At 42.8% G+C, this 25,144-nt stretch overlaps 1 protein-coding gene across 7 annotated transcripts in view; it reads right to left on the bottom strand.

The window, feature by feature from the left end:
• Positions 1-25,144, bottom strand: part of numb (NUMB endocytic adaptor protein) — a 54,556-nt gene that overhangs the window by 15,589 nt on the left and 13,823 nt on the right. For 3 of the 7 annotated variants that reach the window (XR_005210583.1, XM_037796720.1, XM_037796717.1), the window contains exons 1-3: positions 10,329-10,443; positions 8,518-8,654; positions 1,984-2,058 (exon numbers count right to left, since the gene is read on the bottom strand). Coding sequence is in view for 6 of the 7 variants with exons in the window: in XM_037796720.1 (XP_037652648.1) it covers positions 1,984-2,058; positions 8,518-8,643 (201 nt within the window). In the remaining variant the exon portion in view is untranslated. Of the gene's footprint in view, positions 1-1,983; positions 2,059-8,517; positions 8,655-10,328; positions 10,448-25,144 lie in introns of those variants that run through there. The other 4 variants (XM_037796721.1, XM_037796719.1, XM_037796718.1 and 1 more) reach the window with 3 other exon arrangements.

Genomic DNA, 25,144 nt, shown 5'->3' on the forward strand with positions numbered 1-25,144 from the left:
GGATGATGTATTTTTGTAGGCCAACCAGGAAGTTAGCATCGCCCTGGTTCCCTCGACAAAAAGCCAATGGGATTTTTCCATTGGCTTTTTGGATTATTGCAGAAAATAAACTCTGTGGCGAACAAACGTTTATGATACTTACACGTTTTGTTCTGTAAGATAATCTTCACAAATAAACACCACTTTTATGATTTTTGAAGCGTGAAATTCCGCGAATGTAATCGCCAGAAGTGGGGTATTTACTGACGTATTTTATGTCGTAGAACAAAACGTTAAAATCTCTTAAGTTTGTGTTAACCACAGACCTAAATACAGGCATCTAACTAAAATAAAAAAAAAAAACATTGACTTCCAGACAAGGGAACCGGAAGTGCTAAAATGCTAATTCGATTCCAGGTTTTAAGACTCATTCCTGTAACACTCTATATAAGCACCGTGGGAAAACAGTGCTGTACGTGTATGTCTTTTTCACACAAGTGATGTACGTACTGGTGCTTTTGTGTCTAATATAAAGTATTTCATGTGTCTTATACTACTCTTATACATCAACATATAAGTGTGAAGAAACGTGCTTCTGTATAAATGTAAGACTGTGTGTATTTGTGTGTTTTCATTTGCATTATATAACATCTGTTTTATTTTACTGTTCTGCTTTAACTGGTATGGAAATGTAAGTGTTTTACTGTCCATTAAAGTGCACTCATAAAATACAGAATTATTCTCAAGCATGTTCTCCAGTATAATCAAACTAACAAACGGCTCTCAGTAGCTCAAGTAGTCTTCAACGGCTCATTGAGTCCAACACGACGACTAAACGACTAAAAGGCCCCTTTACACTATTTTATGAAGCAAGAAGAGTAGGTGCTGATAACAGAAGAAACAAGGTGTGAATTCTCAATTAGTCTGAGTCATTAAAACTGAAACTGAAAGCTGACCGCAGACAATTCAAGCAGGAGTTTCGTAACCTTTGTTGGCACCAAATTCAAATTTAGTCCTGAGACTCAGGCATGACGCCCTGACTCATGAATCACTTCATTCATAAAACAAGTTTGTACTGTAGTTTTAGGACAAAGGGAGAGCATTTATTTGTGTTTGATAACATTAAAAGTAAAGTTAGGCTCAGGTTTATTTTTTTAGATGAAACAGGCGGGCACACTGAACTGCAGGCTGCAGAGTGTGCTTACCCCTGCGACTACCAGTAGCCACCATCACGTCATGTTGCTTTTTCATACGTCAGCAGACTAATTTGCCTAATCTTCGCGGGTCTTTTGACCGCTATGGAAGTACAGACAACAATGGGCTAGAGGAACATTTTGGTTCCTTGAGAAGCAGTCCCAGGACTAAAATTACCAGGAACCAACTGTATACTCACCACTCAGGTATGGCCCTGACTACTGAGAATCGAATCATCCTCATTTACCGACAGGAGTTTATGACCTGGGTGGGGCTTTGGCAAACAACTGACAACATGGAAAAGCAATTGCTCCACGTTTCCCCCTTCCCCTCCCCTGCTCCCCAAACTGGAATTTGTTCTTTTTACGCAACACCGCCGGAATCTCCTGCAGCAGGAAGTACATGCCGGCCTATCTCCTCTGGCTGAGACAGGGTGTGAGGAGAGTGAGAAAGAGAGAGAGGAAGAGACGTTCAGAACAGACCCCAACACCCCTGGAGGTTGTCTGAGGGTCACGATGGGTGGAGACCCTCACTGACAAACGGCAACAATCAACCACACTCAGGCCTCCATGTACAGAGTAAACCAGGCAGGAATAAACAACGATGAAACAATACAAAGAACCAAACTGCTTGGTGACAGATGAAGGAGAGCTGCCACGAAATAAAGGAAATGTTAGAAGGAGTCAGTAGGATGTTGGTAGTAGCACTGTGCAGGAAACTAGTGGAGGAAAAGATAAAAATGAAGTAGGATGTGTGGTGTTTAGCTGCCTCGTTCCTGGAAGTATGGAGGGGTTTTCTAGTGAAACCTACCGTCTTCAGCCGCTTCACTGCATCCTCGCAGATGTGCATGCCTCGGGACTCCTCCACCTCCACGTGTCCCAGGTACTGCAGGGTAGAGAGACAGAAAGAGACAGAGTGAGTAATGCTGTGACAAACCTGTCCTGTGGCTATCTCTACGGAAGTTTAACCATGGTTATATTATTAAACTGTAATGAGATGGGGTATTTAAATGAGTCCAGACTGTCTAATATCCCCTGGTAGGCTGGCGCTGGTGATTTATACACCTAATTAATTACCACGTTGAGGTCAATCGCAGTTCAAATGCTCCCTAGCTGATCCCTAATTTCTTCCATGGAGAAAACGCTGAACACTTTCCTGAGAAATATAAATGGGCAAGTGGGTAAATCTAACAGCAAGTGTGTGATACTACGAGGAAGGGATTACATGACAAAAACAAACACATGAAGAAGCAAAAAGAAGCTGCTCTTTCCTCATATTGTCAACATGCAAGAAGCCGATCCTTTGTGTTCCTGTGGAATTCGAGCTGATGGAAACCCGACCGAGGTCGGAAATTTTTCCTTTTGGCCTTCCAAAATGCCAACTATGAGAAGCTCATCACAACACAACTATGATCAGGCCAGGTAACGCTGTCCGTCACCAAAAACTGACTTTCAAAAGTTTCTGCTGCTTGCGTAATTGTTTTGGTACGACTGTGAAAATTACTGTGCAACATGGTAAGTCCCAACAATATATTATTCCAAGTCTGTGTTTGATTCCAGGTTTTGTATTGCTCCTAATGTACTTACACAGAAATAGAAATAACAGCTAAGAACAAAAACAACAAAGCTGGACAAATAAAGGTAAAGAATAGACAGGACTATTATATGAAACTAGAAAACCTGAGGAATCCATCGGTACCAACAATGTCATACTAGCTTGTCAAGAAGGAGGTTAAATAACGCTCCAAACTAGCGCTAAATTTTGGCGAGGAAAAACTGGCATGGCCATTTTCAAAGGGGTTCCTTGACCTCTGACCTCAAGATATGTGAATGAAAATGGGTTCTATGGGTACCCATGAGTCTCCATTTTACAGACATGCCCAGAGCAGATAAAAAATGTGTGATTAATTTGTGATTAATCGCGATTAACTATCGACAATCATGCAAATATTTTAATCGATTGACAGACCTAAAATATATATAAAAATCACCAATAACCAACATCAATAAAAATAAATGTCTATTTACAAGTCAAGTGTTTCTGTAAGTTGTAAAAAATCCATTAATAGTGCAAAGTATGAATATTGAATGGGTGGTACAGTATATGGATGTGTGTACATGTCTATATATACAGTATATACAGCATGTATGAAGAACAACATTATTGTGAAACCTGCTTGGGCCCTTCATCAGGGTCACCCTCCTCCTGAAGGACACAAGCTGACATAAAGTTGTCCTTTATACTCCGAGTGTTTTTACTACAATAAAAGGTTTTAAAATCTCAAGACTCTTTCCCTTCTCCACGCACCCTGCAATCACTGCACTGCCTCTGCTTACGTCAGACGAAATCCTGCGGTCGAATAGTCAGAATAATTACGCCCTATGTGATTTCCTAACCACTTTGACCTCGATGGAAAACGTCATGAGGTCAAGGAAAGATTTGAAGGAGAATTCAGGACATCACGGACAACCGTGGTGCTTAGAGAGTCTGACTGCACTCACACTAGGCTACGTAATTATGTGACGGTGGATGTTATTGATGTGGGTCTGCCGTGGTGCTGCCGCAAGGAATTCTGGGACAACATTATCTCCTTTCCTTTCATAAAGGATGGTCCAGTGTACCCTATGCTGAAGGAGATAAGAAAGGAAGCACTGAAGCATCTTTCCTTAGTATTTAGAGAATCCAAACTCTTATCATGGCTGCCACTTAGATACTTCCAGGTCATTTCACTCAGTTAGGAACCTTCCTCAGTAAAAAAAGACTATTCGACCGCAGCCCAGGACTTGGAAATCCTACGTGAGTGGGTTAAACTGCAACTGAATGAACGGAAAAGGCCGCCTCCTCCAGCTCCAACCTCTGTCCCTCCCTTCTCCCGGACCTGAAGCAGCATCACACCCTGCTGTGTGTCACCCCAGAGTCACAACCCTGACCGCCCCAGAAGCCATTGTGCGTTCGTAGCCGGGGAGGAAGTCCTTACCCTTTCCTTATAGATACACACACACCGAGCGACGCTGACCCACGCCTGTCACCCCCCCACCCTCCGGCCCTGCTATTCTGAGAGTGTGACGCCACGGCTGTGAGTCACACTGTCGGCGTATTGGAATACACATGTGTACACACACATGCACGTAAACGCACAGAAAAAGGACAATACTGATGCACGGAGGCAGCGTCGCTAACGGGGGATCAGCCAGGAGACGTGGCTGAGGTGAGATGAGTAAACGCAGGAGAGGCTGGAAGTGTCACAACAGATGCTTCAGCGCAGCATTTTACTCCGTCTTGTTAGTGACTATCTGGCAGCTACAATCTGGAGGCTGAAACATTCACGTTTAACAGATGCCCTCAATCAAAACAACTGAACAGTGTGTCGTACATGTGTAGGCTAATTTGGTTCTGAAATGCAGGTTTGTTTGAAGGCCCACTCAAGGATTAGTTCCACTTGGCACTAATCCCACAGTGGGCTACGATTAGATTCACTTTATACATCATGATAGTTGTATTATTGTGCTGTCACTGCCACTGCACTGTTTGTTTTTGATGAGGAAAGACATGAGATGAGATATTGTATTTATATTTCACTGCTTGTGGGGTTGATTTTCCAGCTGCAGAGAGCCAGCAGAGGTAACAACATGTGCAACCGTGAGATGCACTGAAATTCACATTTTGTAAACAGTTGAAGTAGTCGATGATAGGGAGGACAGGGGTCACGACAACAGACTGACAAAGAACAGTCCTGTATTGTTTAAATATTCAGGTTTTATCTTGAAGGAATACTCAACATTTTGGGAAATATGTTGGGCTGTCCTCGACTAAATTCTTAGTCGACTAACAATTATACGATTTTGTTGATTAATCGATAAGTTGATTTAATCGTCAACAGGGCAGGACGATCGGGATGGGGAAAAAAAGATTTTGAAATAGATTTTTTAATGCCAGAATCTATATATTTGCTTCATTTAAGTCTATGTGGAGATAGAAGGATGTTACAGCTGGCTGAGAACGGAGCTGAAGGGAGAGCTAGTGACGAACTAACGCTTTACGTTTGTTGCATGTGGGACGCAGAGCAGAGCTGGAGCAAACAGCTGTTTGCTTTGAGAGCATGAGTTTCTTAGAAATAAGTCATTCGGCATGAAAAAAGCATAATAAACGATTAATCGAAGAAATCTTAGTCGACTAAGAACAAAATGACCGGTTAGTCGACCAGTCGACTAAGGGGGCAGCACCTAGAAATATGCTTTTTTGCTTTCTTGCTGAGAGTTAGATGATAAGATTGACACTGGTCATAAGTCTGTTCAGTGAATGTGTAGCTGGAGACAGCAGCCGGTTACCTTCGTTTAGCAATACAGACAAGAAACAGGGGAAACGGACAACCTGGCTCTGTCAAAAGGTAACAAAACACCTACCAGCACCTCTAACTCAGAAGCTCAGATGCTCTGAAGGTGGCGTGGGTACACATACATCAATATCAATTAACTGGAGTTGGCTTTGTTGGAGTAAATCCTCTGGATGTTATCCAGATAGATTCCAGGAATTAATTTAGGGTATTGGCCATAAATCAGTTTCGGTAAAAAATTCTGTCAGATTCAATAAAGTCATGCAGCATCACTTCGTGTGAATAAGTGCAGACAACAAGCTCACACTGAACAGCACACATTCACTTCTCATATGAATAAAAGTTTAAACGTACCAAGGACATATAAATGCATTTCTTACTTTGTTGTAGTTGGTAAACAACACACATAAGCAATTCAATCTAATCTCACAGCCATCTCCAGCCTCCAGCAGTCTCATAAGACTGACATTTCCATACAGAAAAAAGCAAATCTACATTTTTATGCCTTTGACAATCACCTTGAATCCTGAATAATTGTCTGTCGCTGCAGTTTCAGCTGGAAAACAACAGACATAAGCATAAACGTACACATAAACAAGGGGGGTAAAACTCAGACGTGGCAATCAGTGGTGAACTGGGCTCGTCAAAAGGGGCTATATAGTGGGGGAAACCCCAAGCCACAACATTAAAGGCTCATTTCACCCCATCTTAACTCCAGATCCCCTCTTTGTCCACCACTTTGAAACAGCCTCTCTTCTTCTCCTTCTCCACTGCATCTCCTCTCCTCCCCTCTATCGGTTGCTCTTTAGTGCGGCAGTCAGTGATAATTTCACTGCAACTATTCCAACCCACACACAACCCGGCTCCTCCGAGGAACCTAGAGCGGGAGAGGGAGCAGGAGGGGGGAGGAGGGAGGAGGGAGGAGGGATACAGAGGAGTAGCATGGTAGGTTGCACCAGCACGATGAAAGCCAGCGCAGAGGAAGAAAAATGCTGCTGGAGGAGCGTGTATGGCTGCAGAAGTACGTGAAGGAAGGCATGACAATGAGAGATCATTTTTGCCCACATTGGCTGATCTGTAACTCACTGGCTTCTTTCACTACTTTAACGGTTTACCAGAAGAGTTTTAGAGAAGAGCCTGCCACAATGGTTAGTATCCTGAGTTTTGGTAAGGTATGCCTACTGGCTGGTTACAGTTACACATCACTGGTTTGTCTTTTGTTGCTTTATGTTAGCAGAGCACTTTAACAGAAGAAAGAAATCTGCAATGAAACCTCTCTACTTTGACAAGACAATTTGTCTCTGTAAAGACAAAGATCAAAGACAGTGTGCCTACTTGAAGAAAGTGGTGAAAAAGAACAAATTGTGAGACGTCGTAGTTCATCTACATATTTAATACGGAGAAGAGTGTGAACAAAGAGTAATCAACAAATCTAGCTTTGAGTACAGAGAAGGGAGACAATTTATGGGGAGCAGGTGGGGGAGGGAAGGTGTGTGTGGCGAGGGGACATTTGGAAGACAGCTTAAAGGAGATCTTGAATCTAGGGCGTTTCACACACTGGCTGAGATGTGTGCACAAACGACTTGAAGCCATGAACCACTTCGCACACGATCACCCGGTCCACATCAAGTCTCTATCTGTCCAAATTATGAACACAAACTTCAAGGTAGTCTTACCCCCCTCCAGAGTTATTTTCTTCATCCGTTCATGTGAATGAGAGCGAGGCTGGACCGAGGGCTTGGAAGACGAAGTTAAAAGAAACGCTACTGCGCCTGCTCTATGGGCCCAATAGATGCGTAAGATCCGGGTAATTTTATACTTGGGAGTTGAACACAATTTTTGCTTCATGCACCACTAAGAGCAACTTTCAAACGAATGAACGGGGCCCCGCCTCGAACGCTGTATCCAGTTCTCTTTTGTACTTCCATGGTCTCACCACTGTCACTTCCACCTAACCTTGCACGGCAGCTGGATTCTTGTGATGTCACGAGATCACACAAGGGATTGTTGGAACACATTCAAATGAAAATCCATCTTGTCAGGCTTCAAGTAATGCATTTGTGGCCGACAAGCCAGATCAGGGGCCAATCAGCGCCCTGTGAGGAGCTACTGGCAGCTAATGGCGTGGATTAGGCGTGTGTGAGACGACACAGAGAGGCGACTGTTCGTTCATATTTTTCTGAAAGTGTCTGCCCTTTTCAAAACAGTTTCCAATGACGGTTTCTCAGGCAAACCATCTGGCGTGTCAGGTTAATGTCCACCTCCCTCCGCTAACGATATTTTCAATTCCCGTTTCTTGCTCAAAGCAAACACCCGGGTGGCATCAAAACCATAACCTGTACACTTTATGTCATGTTTATATAATCCACATCCGTTGACCAGCCACACAACTATTCAGAGGAAAACTTTCTCTTTCTCCACTCTGAGGTTTTCAATTCCCCTTTACTCTGACTGAAGTGAGCATTTTGGACCCCTGTGATAAGAGGAAGTGTACCGTTGCAGTTCTGTTTGCAATAGTGAGATGGTTTTGTTGCCAAAGCACAGCGAACTCTCCACTCCATCAGCTGCAGCACAGCACAGAAGATATATAATGTGTGTAGAGAGATACTGCACCGCCTACTGAGTCGTGTGTCTTGCGCTGCTCCATTGCAGTGCCCCTGAATTTGTTACTTGTCAGCTATAATGAAACATTTTCTTTAATTTTGTATATTTCACTTGGTGATTCAAATAATTATTCTTGGAGGCCAGAAAGTCAATGGTGCACACACACATCCCACAGGTTTGGAAGGCTCCAGCAGAAAAACCTTGCAACCTAGATAAAAGCTGTGCTCACAGTCTCTGAATGCTTATGATTAATCACAAGCGGCGTCCTTGGGGAGCCCGGCAGCATGCAGGTTTCTCAGAGGTATGTGTGATTGTGTGCCACAGTAAGGTCAGCACCGCAGTGTGTGTGAGTTTGTGGGTCTGTGAGGCTTTGTATGCAGGTGTGTTTTTGTGTGAGGGAGAGTCACCTTGACTGCAAAGCTACATTTGCCGCTGCGGACGGCCTCCTCGTCTGTCTGCCACTGGTGCGGCCGACTCGACTCCGGCACGTAGACGTCTTTCTTCCGGCGGAAGCTCTGCCGTAGCTTATTCATCGCTGAGCTCCCTGTGAGTGGCAAGAGACACTTTGTTAATCCCAGGGTGAAGATTGGGCTGTCAGCAGCAGCAAAACAAAAAGGTTCAGCGCTGGCTGGAAGCAGCAACAACAGCTAAAGGAAACAGCAAAACATATTAAGTAATAATAAAAGTTTTGAAGTCTTGGAAATGTACCAATTCACGAGCAGTCAATAGTGTATGTCAACACAGAAATGAGTCAACTTCCTGTGTCTGATAACGGATAAGAAGCTGGTGATTGTGCGAAATCACATTGCTACCAGACTACCACCACTTTCATGTGTCCTGTATAGTGCCTGTAAATAGCTTTGTAAATGCTTTAACCACTGACATCAGTGCACAACACAATAAGCTGTTGTCTCTCTGACTTACAAGGAGGAACAAAAGAGTTGGAGGCTCTGTGGCGTTACGAGTCAAGGCGGCCCAAATAGACGGAAACAGAGGACACTGAGGGCAGTCTGCTACTGAGAGAATGTTTTACCTGACGATTATACCACCAGGGCTACAAGATTACTGTTAAATGACAATCCAGATTATTTTCATACACAATCAATAATCCCCATCTTTGATTTAGACATTCTGATGTCTTCAATTAACATCTTGACCACTGAAATCAGGCTTCTGCAGGGAATTTTGTGACAATTTCGGTATCTCAATTTGCGTACTTCCGTACTTACACCTGCTATTTTGAGTGCATAAATTTGTTCACACAGAGAAGTATGGCAAAATACAACCCGGATGTTGTACTCAAAACCGTCAAAACGTTGACGATTGCCATCTTTGCTACGTAGCAGAAGGGGAGGGACCACCAACCTATTTCAAACTCGTGAAAATGGTGGGGGCAAGGAAGCTGCAGCGGCTACGATTGAAACGGCAAACACCGTAGTATACAGATTTAAGTTACACATGTGTTTTTCTGAAGTCGGATAGAAGCCATTATTGTGTTAATTTATCTGTCTGAACTGAATTACTGCCGATACGGTGCAATGTCCGATGCTGACTATCATCTGCTGGTCTACCGAGCTTCCGTTAAGCGCATAATGGCAGTGTGTGATTTGAGACAACAGACAATTCACGCACTATGCAAGTAAGTGCGTATGTGCACAGTGTACTACATGGAAGTGTACTAACGGAAGGATCCAAATTGAGACACAGCAAATATTTCTGTATCATAACCAATCCTGCTATGAACCTAAGTTATAGTTTTGAGTCTCCCTTTGGTGCAGGTTCAAACACTGAAATTCTCTGAGAATCATAAAACAGCAAAATTAATAAGGCTAAAAGCATGTATGTCTTCTCGGCTTTGGGAGGAGATTAGGAGGCAGAAAAAAAGCAGAGACCCAATTAAAAGTTGCTGATCCAAACTAGAAGTGAGAGGTGCATCCATCACCGAAAGCCTGGCTCACGTCTCCCGTAGCAGAACTCATAACAGGGACCAGAAATCATTCAGCCGTGCAAACTGACTTTTAACACGTGAGCAGAGCGTACTCCTCGACTAACAAGTTGCACCCACTAACTTCTGAGCTGATGAGGATCGGGCGGGATTAAAGGTCTTTAATCCAGGAGAGCTGACTGTCCACAAACACACACATATACAGAAGAACAAGCAGCAACATGGCAGCCTTCACTCACACACATATGCACCTATTTAACCAAACACACTCACAGGACTGAGCGGTCCGTTTGCATAATGAAACCTGTCCTGTGAGCCGGCGCTGGCTCGGGGTAGAACGTGTGTTTGAGGTGAGGCTCTCTCTTATCTGTCCATGCCAGGCTCCAGCTCTGTGGACAACACACAATGAAGCTTTCAGCCCTGACCAGGCCACCGAAACACACATAAACACATCAAACTTCCTACTGTCATTAAAGGGGCCACCTGGAGTGGACCATGGACTCAGGAAGCGGCTCAAGAGCCTGAATCTGTCATGTGCAGTAGCATATTTCTGCACTTCAAAATAGCCTGAATTCACTTACAAAAGACACAAAACAAAGTTAAACCTGCTGCTTATTTGACAAGACAACTAGAGCTGCAACGATTTGTTTTTAACTCTATAACAGTAAACTGAATATCTTTGAGTTGTGGACAAAACAAGACATTTGAGGACGTCATCTTCCCCAGCGGCGGGTCAGGGAAGGGTCGCTCGGTGTGGGGTGGATCTCTCGTGGAACCTCTCTACGGCGCTGTCTGGCCCTTGTCGGGCGCATTTCCTTCATGGCGGAGCTCCACGACCGGCTTTAGGTTGGCTTTGGCCTGCGGTAATGTTGGCAACCCACCCTATCTGTCTTGAAACACGGAGCCGTCTTGCTTACCATGCTTTATGGGTGTGACTTTTTTGCCGTATCATCACCATTCATATCGATTAGGGCTGTCTCGGTTTAACGCCACGAATTTCTTTAATGCATTAATGAAATGTTTCAGAGGTTGCTAAGTTTTAAAGCTAGAGTGAATATACTGGCATCATATGAAACTAGAAAACCTAAGAAATCCATGTTATACTAGCTTGTCGCGAAGGAGGTTAAATAACCTCCAAACTTACACTAGATTTTGGCAAGGAAAAACTGGCATGGCCCTTTTCAAAGGGGTCCCTTGACCTCTGATCTCATGTTGATAGGTGTATTAATTATTTGACAAATCTCCCTTTAAGATACATTCTGAACAGATGAAAAAATTTGCAATTCATTAACTATTTTAATCGATTAACAGCCCTAATATGTATACAACCAATGTGTTTATGAATAAATTGTTTGGAAGAGCACAAAGTTCTTCATAGATCTAGCCTCTTAATTTTGCTTTCAGAGATTGATGCATTTAACTTTAAAATGTAAAAAATGTTGTTTCAAAATGCGTGATGTTTCCAAAGTCAACGAGAGTTAAATAATCGTGATCTCAGTTTTGAGCCCTCAGCAGCCCTGAGGTAGAGACACAGATTCACAAGGTGAAAGGGGGGCAGAAATGTCTACTACCGAGGTGTAAAGCAGGTGCTCAGATGTGTGAAAGCACCTGTTTTGTAGTAAGAGCCAAACACCTCTGCAGGTGTAACGATATAAAGATACCGTCTGACTCTAGTGTGTATTAAAAACGTGTATATGACTGTGCACATACACAGGTTGTAGCCTGCAGTAGAGTGAAGTGTTTGAAAACAAGACGACTGGGTGAGAGGGAAAATATATTGCTTCATCCCTCACTCCCGCTCTCTGCTAACACACTGGTTTATTTAGGTCATATCATGTTTGGGCTCACTGCAGTGCCAGTGACAGGCTGCATGCTTCCAGCCTGCAGAGTGAAGAGGAGGAGCAGCAGGAAAACACATTTGTCTGCTCATCTTTGGTGCAACAAATTAAAGCATTTGTTTCTAATATGCTATGCACATATTTTAAGTAAATAATGTCATATATCGTCATATCATCGCTGAACACACGACACAAATCGGTATCAGTGTTCCTAAAACTTATCTTCTAAATATGTAAACATGGTTGTTGGGTCTTTTTTTTTTTTTTTTACACATATTTAAGAAAACTAATTTGTTTCTGACACTGTAGAATGATCGTACTTTTAGGTAGGCCGTGTTTTATTAAAAACAGTCATCCCTATTTGTTAAAGCCTTTCCAGAATTGGAAACAGCTGTGTTTTGGTGCTGGAGAACAAGTTTGCCACACATTTTCTCCAAATAACTACCAGATGTAGGTCAGTTTTAGAGTTACAAAGATCTATAATTTATCTAATAATCTGTTGCCTCTTTCTTCAATTAGTCAATGTATTAAGTCCATAAAATGTCAGGGGAAGGAAACATCTCCAAATAAATGTTTAATTCATGATATAAAACAAGAGAAACACAACAAATCCTCACAAGCTGGAACCAGAAAAGGTTAAAGCCACACTAATCAATATCCCTATGTAAACAATGGATCAGATGACTGCTTGTATGTGAAAGGAGTCGGCCATAGTGACAAACCCACAGAGAATTTACAGACCAACTCTGCGGTTCTTCTCAGTTTCCAGCTACAAAACAGCTCTAATAAACCAACTGTACGCTACCTACCCACCACTAAAAGATAGCTAAACAACGTTAGCAACCAGCTGGTGAACGGAGTGGCGTGTTTAGCAGCTAAAGATGCAGATATGTCCCTTTATTTTGGTCTCCAACAACTCCAAAAGGTAAAAGGAGAGCAAATATTAGACTTAGATTCATCGGTGGCCACAAACATACAGGCAACATGTTCACCATAACGTTAAAAGGTGATAATATGTTGTGTTACAGCTTGTTCCTTTTTTCTAGCTATTGTATATTTTATCTAAAAGAAGTTTTTGACACGACGGGTTGCTGAGGAAAGCCTCTAAAATGGTAAATCCGGAGATGAAGAAGCCGCAAGCTCAGACTAAAGTGCAGAACAAAGGACATTTGCTGCCAGGAGATCTCACTTAGGAAAAAGTCTCTTTGAATGAATCCCCGGGACGGACGGAGGTAGAACACTATTAGCCTGGAAAACAGGTTGAGGGGTTTCGTTTCATCTCGCGCAGGCCAACGTCGGCGCATCAATGTCCCCAAAGTTTTTATGCCTCTTCTCACAGCGCTTCACTAAACTCACCTTCTAAATCACTTAACACTTCTGCTACTGCCAGCTTACAACCCACACACCTTCTCCCTCCGCCGTGCTGCAGAAGTCAGAGAGAGGCAGGAATGTAAGTGAAAGCACATATACTCATGTGCGTGGGAAAGAGAGCGTACGTTTGCTGTATTTGTGTCTATATGTGTGTGAATGTTTGTGCTAAGCCAAGCATATGCACCTGCTGCGTGAGTGTACAACATATGAGTAACCGTTTGCAGGAATGTGATATGAATACCTCAACAAGATGTTCATATTTTCTTCTCTAGAAAGGCCTGCATCCAACTCAGGGCATCCTATTCCTACATTCTTTGTACTCTTTACCCCTTTTAACCCTTTTCAGACTGACACAATTGCCTTGTATAGATACATTCATTTGAACCAGCACAGATCATCCGAACCCGACTCCTAGACTGATCTGGACATGAGTTTAACCACTGTCTGTCTGTTTATGTACTGCTTTGGTATGAGGGCATTTGTGATAAATAGAATAAAGACCCTTGTGATGATTTCAAGTGAAAAAACTTTTGCAAATGTATGTATATATTTATTATTGGAAATCAATTAACAACACTAAACAATGACACATATTGTCCAGAAACCCTCACAGGTACTGCATTTAGCATAAAAAATATGCTGAAATCACAACATGGCAAACTGCAGCCCGACAGGCAACAACAGCTGTCAGTGTGTCAGTGTGCTGACTTGACTATGACTTGCCCCAAACTGCATGTGATTATCATAAAGTGGGCATGTCTGTAAAGGGGAGACTCGTGGGTACCCATAGAACCCATTTTCATTCACATATCTGGAGGTCAGAGGTCAAGGGACCCCTTTGAAAATGGCCATGACAGTTTTGAATCGCCCAAATTTAGCGCAAGTTTGGAGCGTTATTTAGCCTCCTTCTCGGCAAGCTGGTATGACATGGTTCCAATTGGACCAATGGATTCCTTAGGTTTTTTCTAGTTTCATATGATACCAGTATCTTCACTCTAGCTTTAAAACTGAGCCCGCTACAACCTAGAAATCGCAAAATGTGTTAATGCGTTAAAGAAATTAGTGGAGTTAAAACGAATTTGCGTTAACGCGTCATCGCGTTAACTTTGACAGCCCTAAAAATATAAAGTATTTACACTCTATTTATATACATGTTGAAATGCACTGACAGTTGCACAGGGAGCTGTGTGTCCACAGTGACAACCAGGGATTAAGCTGTAAAAGCAGACTGGTAGGTCAAACATGTTTATGTTCATTATCCCATGTCAAACATGGAGTTTGTGTATGAAATCTGCATTAGTAGCAGTGTCATTAACATTACTAAACTCTATTGTGTGTGTGTGGTGTTGGCAGCAAGGTGAGCAGTGATAGGGATGGAGCCCAGGCAGAGTGGGCCAGAGGGAGCAGTGAGGACTAAAGTCTGGTGCAGAGTGCTGGGGTGGGTGGATGGGTGGATGGGTGTAGGTCATGTGAGGTGGGTTTAGCCTCTTGGTTTGACCATGAGCCAGAAAGACGGAGGCAAGGAGGGAGAGGAAAGGTGAGAGGCAAAGACGGAACAGCAAATTCAAACAAGGAGAGGTGAAAAGAAGGTTAACGAAGGGAGAAGTCAAGATACGTGGTGGGAAGGACGGAGGGAAGTAAAATAATTAGGATGGAAAAGAGTTGGAGTTAAGATGGAGGGAGAGAGGTGGGATGGAGGAGGTAGCGTTAAAACATGAATTAGCACAGTTTCCCTTCGGTTTGTATTGGTTCCAGACTCATTAAAAATAAGCATATCATTTTCCTTATAGCAACAGTCTTCAAAAGTTGTTTTTAACTGGATTAAAAAAAATCATCTAAAGGAGGTAAATCAAACCTGCAGGAGAACAGACAGTAATAGCTTCACTGAGTTTATGATCTTTGGCATTATTGGCACCCGTGTTATCCTTTCAAGTGAAGCAGACAAATACAGCTAAATATAAATGGAGTGACTTCTAAAATGTTGCTGTTTGTACATCAGCAAAGCAACAGCAAAAGCCATAGCGGTACGCTGTTTTCCCACTGGGAAAAGTGAGTAGCACTCTTTGTGCAACATGTTTGTGTCTGCACTGCATTTTGGTTTACTGAAGTTACTGTGTATTTATTTATCTGCCTCTTCAATGCCTCACCCTCGGTGAGAGAAAAGGCAGAAGAAGCGAGCCAGTAAATAGCAAAGTGGTCTGTTTCATTACTTTGTATTCATGTAATAAATATACAAATGTCAATTAGATGGTAATCTGAATTAGGAATGATGCACAACAACAAAGATTCGGTTATAATAGTCATCCGCTTATAGTGATCAATATGACCCAGACAGATGTGATCATAATAAGCAGTTTCCACTGTATTGGTCTAACTGAAACATGTTTGTCTAAATCATGTCAAAAGACAACAACATGACAAACGGGTCAGCTTTTAGAGCAACATTAAAACAATACTTTGACAGTTTTTAATTTACTTTTTAAAACTACAAAGGGAGTGTATGGAGGATAGAGAAGCAGGGAGGGGGGTTGGAAGAGGGCGGGGGGACTGGAGAGAAAAGGGGCTAAAGGCTTTGGAGTAGGAAAGCAGGATCTGAACCCTGCTGGGGCTGTCACAGCTCCTATAGTCTGGTGCCGTGAGGATCTCTGGCTGTTCTCCTACCAGCACTAATGAGGACAATTACACAAGGACCATTTATACTCTCCCTGTGTTCATGTACACAGAAACAAGCTACAGCGAATGCCAAAAAGCACGGCGCTCTCTGAAGACTCTCACATGCAATATCATCAACGTACTCAGTGGACAATTACGGACATAGAGTCAACAATGGCAGTGAAGTGCATAGAGGAGGACGCACGGGACAAACAGAAAACAAAAGAGATAGAGGGAGAAATAGAGAGGAAGAATGGGACTTTTCCTTCTGTCAGTGCTGCTGGCTGGGAAGGAGGGAGGCAGAGCTGCTGCTGGCTGTGGATGTAACAGTATTTGAATAATCTCTCCAGGAATGGAAAACTGATTAATCCTTGCAGAAGGATCCTAGGGATGAGTACAGCGGTTGGGTTTCAAAGAAGAGCTAGGGAAGGAGGGAGGGAGAGAGAGCGAGTGAGCGTGAGAGAAAGAGAAAGAATGGGCAGCAATTCAAGACAAAAAGGCCCCACTGTCTCCTTTCATGACATGCCCCACCACGGTGCCAGCCGATACTCTTCATCCTATTTTATACCGCTCTGCTCAGGGAATTCCATGTTATCTGTTGTGTTTATAGTTTAGAGAGAAACATAGATAGGATAGCCTCAATCAATAAGGCCAGCCATCCGTAATGCAAAGCACGCCTGGCTGCGCGGCCCTGTTATCGGGGAGCCGGCCGACTCGAGGTGATAGCGCCTCTGTTCTGCTCCCAAACGGCCGTATGAAGAGAGAATTTGAAAAATGCTGTTACTGTGGTAATCCAATTTTCCGGGCCCCGTTTTGTGGCTTGGCATGCTTATGTAAAAAAAAAGAAAGATGGGTAGAAAAAAAGAAGTGTGCAGTGCATCAAAAGGGAAGCAAAGCTAGGCACACAAGGGAACGAGGAAACCCAATGTCCAGGACTAACTGTGGGACCAAGATCAGGGTCAAAGGTCAGGGCAACCTAGACCCCTAACAATTTATCATTTATTTATTTGTTTATTTATTTTAACTATGATTATTTGTATATTTGTGTGTATTTATTTATTCATTTGTACACTTCTTTTCTTTGCTTGGTTTTAGTTGTTGTCATAGCTGGAAGGTGAGTGGGATATCTATCAGTCCAAACACATTTGTGCATCGTTGTTTTAACAAAATTCAGAAATAAACTTTGTTCAAAAAAGGTCAGGGAGGGCTATCTGCTTCCTGGCATCCTGTTTGGCAAGTTTATGGTGCCAACAGAGGGAAGTTAGCCGGCCAATCTCTGTATTTTTATTACCAATAACTGCACAACAAATACAATAAAACAGTCATCAGTTGGAGTTGAACCACAGACATGTAACGTTATTGCTCTGGGCTGCAATAGATTTAATGACAGTCTGATATTGACATTCAAAGTTCAAGTTCAAGAGAACAATGTGAGATGTGGCGTCCCGCTGGTTCCCTTCATTAATGCTAATCGTTAATGCTAACCCCTAAATGTGATATTCTGGGTCACATGCATCAACACAGATTTAATTACTGCATCACAGTTTGAAACTCAGGGGAAGTTTGACCTAAATGGAGTCTATTCAGTGTCATTATATACATTCAGTAGTGGCACAACACATCTATACTATATTAAATCATTGTATCACTGCTGAAAATGTGCAGGTTTTTTCCTCTCTACCAGAGTGTATTTCTCTGGCACTACCCTATCTGTGCTGAGCTTATTTCAGATAAAAAAGATAGCTTTCCCCAGAGAGTCAAACTTTTGGAATAACCAAAAATAGAGATAGGTTTGTTGAGCTACATTTGCTCCAGATGTCTCATATGAACGGTGCATGCATGGCACAGTTAACATTGCTGGTGTTTGTGAGATCACTTTAGTTATTAAGCTAAATCAAAACCACTAAAAAAAAAACACACACTCAAAAAAAACACTGTAATGATCCTAGTTTCAATAACACGGTTTCTTTCTGTGCTTAAATGTGTATGAACTTCTGACATGTAGCAAGTAAAGCAACACGATCATTTGAGTTTGAGTAGGGATTTAAATATGTGTTATAGGCTAGGTTATAGGCTGTTAAATTATCTTTCTTTATTTGCATTTTGCATATATATATATAAAAATAAGAATAGAATAAAAATAGAAACTATAAAAGAGCATTCACACTTAAAATTACAATGCAAGCAGAAGCAGTATACAAACCTGTACAACCACAGTTGTTGGTACAGGTAATAATGCAATACTGTCTCAAGCTAAGTGACATAGTGGTGTGGTTAGTAGCAGCAAAGTAAAGTATATACCATCACATAAAGCAGTGTACACTGGAATAGGGCTGAACAATTTTGAAAAAATATCTAATTGCGATTATTTTGACTGATATTGCAATTGCGATATGATTTGCGATATTGGAGGGAATGATAACGTTTACATCCTTATTCTCATTTTCATTGAAAAACATATTAAAATGATTATGGTGTGATTTTTGTCGGGATATGTACCAAACAAAGATGTTTTCTTAAGTCTGTAGAATATGATTCGTAGGCCAGGAGATCTCTGCAGCACAACATTTTGACATTTCACCTAAAACAAATATTGCGCCTTCCTGTGATTTGAACATCAGAATAGGAGTATAATATATAGTCTGGGACATAATGTATAATATAATATAATAAAAGGTGCAGTGATATAGTATGACATAATGCACTGTAATATAGTATAGCACCGAATGTGTATAACATCAATGGGCTGCATCACACTTTTTAGGCTTTCACACGATGTAAGTCTTGTGTAATTTGGAGTTACAATATTTTTTTAACCTTGCGATATCCAGCTGTGACCTCAAAATTAGGATCACTCCTGCCTTCATCATAGCCAATTACTATAATTGACTTCAAAAGGCTGAACATAATATAACCAGCCCAAAAAGGAAAGAAAACAACTGAACAATAAAACAGCAGCAGTCACAGTGTGTCCACGCTGGTGGAAACAGAGACTGTCAGTAAACAAGTGTAACTCATCGCCAGCTGCTCCGGCTCGGCACGCCGCTCTCTGCTTCGATGATTTGCACACTTTGCACCACCGGTGTCCCGACAATAATCAGAATGGCTTTATTTGCCAGGTACAGCATGTGTCTGTACGGTGATCCACAGACACAACCTGACACCAGGATGTAGACCCACGGGACAAGAGCAAAACAAACTACGATCAGCAGACTATAATGTCTTGTTCTGTAGACATCAGCTAATAAGATGATTGAAACGTGTCTCAGTCAGCAGGACAATGTGTCACTTTTATTCCTGAAAAGCATCTATTTTAGGAGGTTCAGGATGTCTAAGGGACAGAACAAGAGCCAGAAAGAGAACGGTGACGACTTGGTACAAATGGGTGGTTCTCCACAGAGGAAGGAAACGGTGGGAATAGGAGCGCTGGCTACTGTTTGCACGGCTCACTCACTCCCTGTCTGCCACTGAATCATTTCAGAGTCCTTCAATCTGTTCCCTGCCCCCAGCAAGACACGATGACCTCCGTTTCCTGAGTACACATGACTGACCGGGGTTAGGGTTGAGACAGAGGAAAAAAATAGGGCCCAGACTGCTGCACGGGGGATATTGAGTTGCTTTTCTCTCCCACCACCTCTAATTGTGTGTGTATGCACATCAGTATCTGGCTTTTTGTGTGTTTTTGTGTATGTAGGAGAGGTCAGGCGTGGTATTAAGGGGGGCCCAGTCCAGCAGCAAGTCAACCAGCCAGCCGGAGAGCCACACATCACTTTGGGCAACAGCTGAGGCCACATTTAAACGACCGGGGCAGTACCCTGGCACCAGGGAGTGGCAAATCACTGTCACTGTATCGTCTCTCCTCAGGCATGCCCCACCGATGATTCACAGACTGAATCAATGGGCAGGCTCTGGCCTGGTTTCCACCATGACACCGCACGGGGCATCGAGAAGGCATCCTTAAGATCTATGCCCCTTTGCTTTTGCCCCTAAACAGCAGTTTTGTGATTGTTTTTCAAAATGTCTTGCCAGAGGAGATGGTTTGTCAAATGGAGTGGAGTTTCGATTAAATGAAGAGAGCTATAAACACTATAGTCACGCTGTGGAGAGGTGGTGACTGAAAGCCTGCTAGGAGGGGGTTTGATGTAGTAGGCTGAGTGCTCCAACTCCATCAATTCTGGTCCCCCTTTAAGGGAGACTGAGAACACAATAGGTACCCACTACTATGGCGGCCATGGTAAGATGTCTTTATAAAGTGGCTGTGAGTTTATCGACCTAAAACAGCCATGTGCTCCTTTCTCTTAAACTGAGAAGAATCACCATCTTCCTTTTTTGTTGGGAAGACATTAGTGTTGTGTGCAAACTGCGGGACAGAAGATTTACCTAGCTAAGTTAAGTTGGCAAGTAGCTATCTTACTAGATAAAGTTGTCATAAAGAATCGATGCCTTGACCTGCAGTGTCAACATTACAATTATTAACTATTTTGTCACATTTGTGAATCCTTCTGTGTGAATTCATTACTATTGAGACAGATCTGACTCCACACCTCTCAGGCGATCACTCAGAGTGAACTGCAACACTTTGTCCCTGACTATAGAAGTGACCTCTGCTAGGAAACTTTGAGTAAACCTCGGAGCGAAAAAGCTACTCATGGAAACCATGTTTACTTTTTTCCGCTTGACATCACTGCATTACACACACACACACACACACACACACACACACACACACACACACACACACACAGCGGCAGCAAGAGATGACATACGCAGAAGTGGATACACACTCATATAAACCCCAACCTGCCATACACCCACAAATGTTAACACAATACACACTCTCAAAAGCACAAAGCTCATGAATACACACTCTCACACACACATGTACAAGTGAGATGGACGACGACAGCGTCTCAAGGCCCCGGAGCCAAAATGCCTCCATTATTAAGGTTTGCTGTTCTTGAGAGAAGTAAAATGCCATTAGTTAGAGTTGTAGCAAGGTGGAGAAACACACTGGATATTCTACAAAAGCACTGCACTGACCTGAGGAAACACAGGCAATGTTACATATTCACCAGGCCTCAGTAAAGTGGTGTTAATACATGATCTATTAATCCTACTTATGGCTGACTCACAACAGCGAGCATTAGCACATTTATAGAATCTCAGAGGAAGACTGCTGATCTAAGATTGTAGTTTATACCCCCGGGCTGTGCCTATACTGATATATAAGAAAACATTAATCCAGCAGAACCAAAAATTGATAGCTGACCATTCTTGGATCAGTATTACCCTTTCCCAGAAGGTCCACACGGGTTAGTGAGTAGGTACTGTCACAATCTTTGGTTTAAAGTCCCATGTGTCAACATTCCCTTTACAACCAACCACAGTAAATGTCGAGCATAAACCCTGTTATGGTCAACAAGCGGAGGATTTAACCACAAACTGACAGGCCATTTCCCAGAGAAGAATAGCTTAGACTGTGTCTCATCAGACACACACGGTTTCTGTCAAGTTAAACAGGTCTGGCTGTCCCAGTGTGAGGCGTTTAGCATGCAGGGCACAGACATGAAAACAGACAGGCACGACAGCACACTTCCTGCAGAGCTGCTGACTCAGATGAGAAAAATAAAATATCAAAAGATGATGTTATCAATAGTTGAGCGATGTGTTTAAGTCTGTGGCAAATGTCATCGTGCGCGCTTGTTGGTTTGGGCCTCAGCAATCACTCGGCTCTTCCTGTGCACCAGCAGCACCGTCATTTCTGATTTAACCACATCGGGGTAGGTCACAGGTCTATAGCCGGGTTATTGAAACACATTTCTAACTTCTTACATACACATGCCTGCTGGCATCTCCCTGCTTTCAATCTAACCACCAATCCAACATACGGTTTCATTCTCAAGGAAGTGATTAGGTTCACTGTAGGCAAAGATCTCATAAAGTAATGATCTGACCTGGGCTGAGTGAAGCCTTTTGATTACTTTATTTAAAGGGTGGGTAACACCCACTCAGCCGTTGCAAAAAGCAGTGACGTAGGTTACCAAAGTAAGCTAATCGAAGCTAATCAATAAGGATATGAATAATGTGAAAGCTAGCAGTAGCTGAGGCTAAGTTAGCTGTCCTAAGTTTGGAAATAACTGAAAGGGTTAATTTGGATGGAGTCTGGTGGCCTTGAAGAGAGCGATATAACGGCTTCAGTTCTACGTCGGAAAAAAAGGCTTTCTGACAGCGAGGTAAAGCGGCTGTGGACGGGAGCAGCAGAAAAACGTATTTTAGCCACCTAAAAAAATCGATATCAATTTAAGTGTACACCATATTTAGAATATTTTCATAGATTTACCTTGCCGTCAGAAAGCCATTTCCGACGAGGGACTAAAGCCGTTATATCGCCGTCTTATATATCACCAGACTACGTTCACAAAAACAGTAATTTTACCTCGCAGATCACGGGAGTTGCTGGTCTACCGCTGCCTCAATTGGTTAGTTTGTTTGGGTTATTGTGTGACTTTATGATTCAAACTAACCTGGCATCCACAGCAGTACATCACATTGCTTAGCTTGCCTTCTGGTACTCCTGTCTGCTTCTTCAAACAAGGAGCATGACAATCTAAGTTACTGTATGTAACGTTTTAGTAGAAGTTGAGAAAATAGCATTTTGACACTAAAACATACATACTTAGACCAAAACTTTAATGTACATAAGAAACTCCACTGTGAAGCTACAGAATGATACAATATCCTCAAAAAAACAAAAAAAACAATGGACCCGCCCTTGAAGTACAACAGTCTTATTATATTATTAAAGAAATAACAGTGAGGTTCAAATCTGTTTATTTTACTTTCACTTGACCACATGTTGGTCTTATAGCCAATTCTGATGACTTCCAGTGAGTATAGACATGCTGCTTAATGGTCACTTTTCTGTTATAATCAAGTGTTCCTTCAATGGTGAGAAGTCATAGGTCCCTGTTTGCCTTACTCTGCTTATCCTCCTCCCTATAGTCCTCTCATCCTCCAACCTTCCCTTCAGTTAAGGCCACCCAGAGGAGATGTCTGCCCTGCAGCTGCCAGACGACTCTGCCTCTTTAAAGAAGCTATGATTATAGGGCACTGACTCGCAGCAAAGTAACTGGTCCAACAGCCGCAGGCAAATGTTCAGTTAATAATATCAACATTTATCGATTAAACTGGGCAACGGTTACGTGATTCACATTTAGGCTTCAAAGCAAAAAACTACAAAGAATAAAAAGTGACGCAGTGATCAGAGCCAATTAACTTGCTCCCCAAATGAGCTTCAGAGCCGATCCAGGAGGAATTAAACTGCATAGGGATCATTTTTTTATCCTATGTGTGGTGCTAATGCATAAAGGGAAAGTTAAATTTGGCCGTCGGAGGTGGTTTGAGGCCCTTTACAATATGCTTTTATGTGGTGGTTATCCTGGCAACTGTTAGGGATGACTAAACGCTGGCTGTTATTGCCATTATCATAATTACCATCCCCCTTCTTGGTAAACAGAGATTATAGAGCACACAGACACAGTTTACAGTAGCAGTAGGTTAGCCACAGTGCCACTACATATGAGTCCGTGCCTGTGTGCTAATATGAAAACAGAGATGTGGATGCAAGATGCAAAAAAATATATATTCCCTCCTTTAATAAACAAGATTAATAATCATAATTTGTTGTCCCATGTTACTAAATAATCAGGATCATTTCAGCCGTGGTCACAGGAGCAGAAATAGTCAAGCAAATAATGTCCGTATACCATAAAAGTTAGTCTAAGTTTTATTTATGGGGCCAGAGAAATCATTTCGGCAGGCTGTGGGAGTGTATAAGAGGCGAGGAAAGCCCCGCAGTGAGGAATGGTGTCAGTGTGTGTGTTCACAGTGTTCACTGAGTGAGGAAGGCCTGTCACTCTTCACCGCTCTCCCAATCAACATCTACAGATCGCTGCGGGGTGAATGTTCTGCTGGGGCTTTAAACGCTGCACTGCTGGCTGCTGACATTCACACACACTTTTTGACACTCTGCGACGCATCACATATACCACTTGAGAGCATGCGTGTTGCTTTGATACGCCTAAACAGACGCACAGGAGGAGGAAGACTGAGAGGGCAGCGCACACACCAGTGGCAGAGAAGCAGAGACATACAAAGAGGTGACGACGTGAAAAGGATTCAAAAGAAAGTGAATGAAATACTAAAAGTAGGGATGTCACGATCCCGGTTAATAAACTTGTGTCAACGCCAGTGTTACCGATTACACCGTATATTTTACAAGAAAAGATCAGGCTTAATATCTGTGTAACGTTGGATGGCTGTGTGTCTGGCCTCTCCGGTCGAGCTTTCGCTACGGGGTCGCTGGTTTCCACCAGTGCTGGAAATTAACTTTTTTGCCCAACTGCAACTGTGGCTGGTAGAGTCCAATATCTACCAGCCACTCAATAAATTACCATTGGTTGTGATTGGTGAGTGAAGCAAATCTAGCGGCCAAATTCTTATTTTACTAGCATTTGGCTGGTGGCTGGTGCTACACCGGTTGTGATGACTCTGTCCTCCGCACGGCAATCGCCATGTAACGTTATGGTTCCCTGTTAGCATTGGGTTTAAATGCAAAATACTGCCAAATAGGTGCTTTTGCTTTTCACTTTGACACTAGCAGAGGACGGAGCGGTCACAGCCAATGTGCGCGGTGCAGCGGCGCCAGGTGGAAACCTGCAGCCCAGCAGCGAAAGCTCAACCAGAGAGGCCAGACACACAGCCATCCAACACTAAAGAACAAAGTAAGCACACTACACATATTGAGCATCATCTTTTCTTGTAAAATGTCCGGTGTAATCTGTGTTGTCACAAGTTTATTAACCGGTGGGAAAATGTCCTCACTGTGACATCCCTATTTGACATCAAATCCCCCGCCATCGTCTTATCTGTCGACTCTCTCTCGTCCCATGTGTGAAATCTGACTCTTGCTACTCTGAGCTGAGACTCCGTCCGGAGCAGACACTTTCACTTTCAGTTTGTAGCATCCGTCGTCCGACTATGTATTGACTACACGGCGCTGATACGCGAAAATGAACTATGGGTTTTATTTCTGTAAAAAAGCAAAACAACGGTGGGAGCGGTGGGCAAGTTATGTAATCGGTGTGTGCCTGAACACCGGTAACACCGACTATCATGGCAAGCCTAACTGAAAGTTAATAAGAGACAGAGATGAGTGAAAAAGACGGG

This window comes from Sebastes umbrosus, chromosome 16, assembly GCF_015220745.1.
Source record: "Sebastes umbrosus isolate fSebUmb1 chromosome 16, fSebUmb1.pri, whole genome shotgun sequence".
Lineage (NCBI taxonomy): Eukaryota > Metazoa > Chordata > Actinopteri > Perciformes > Sebastidae > Sebastes > Sebastes umbrosus.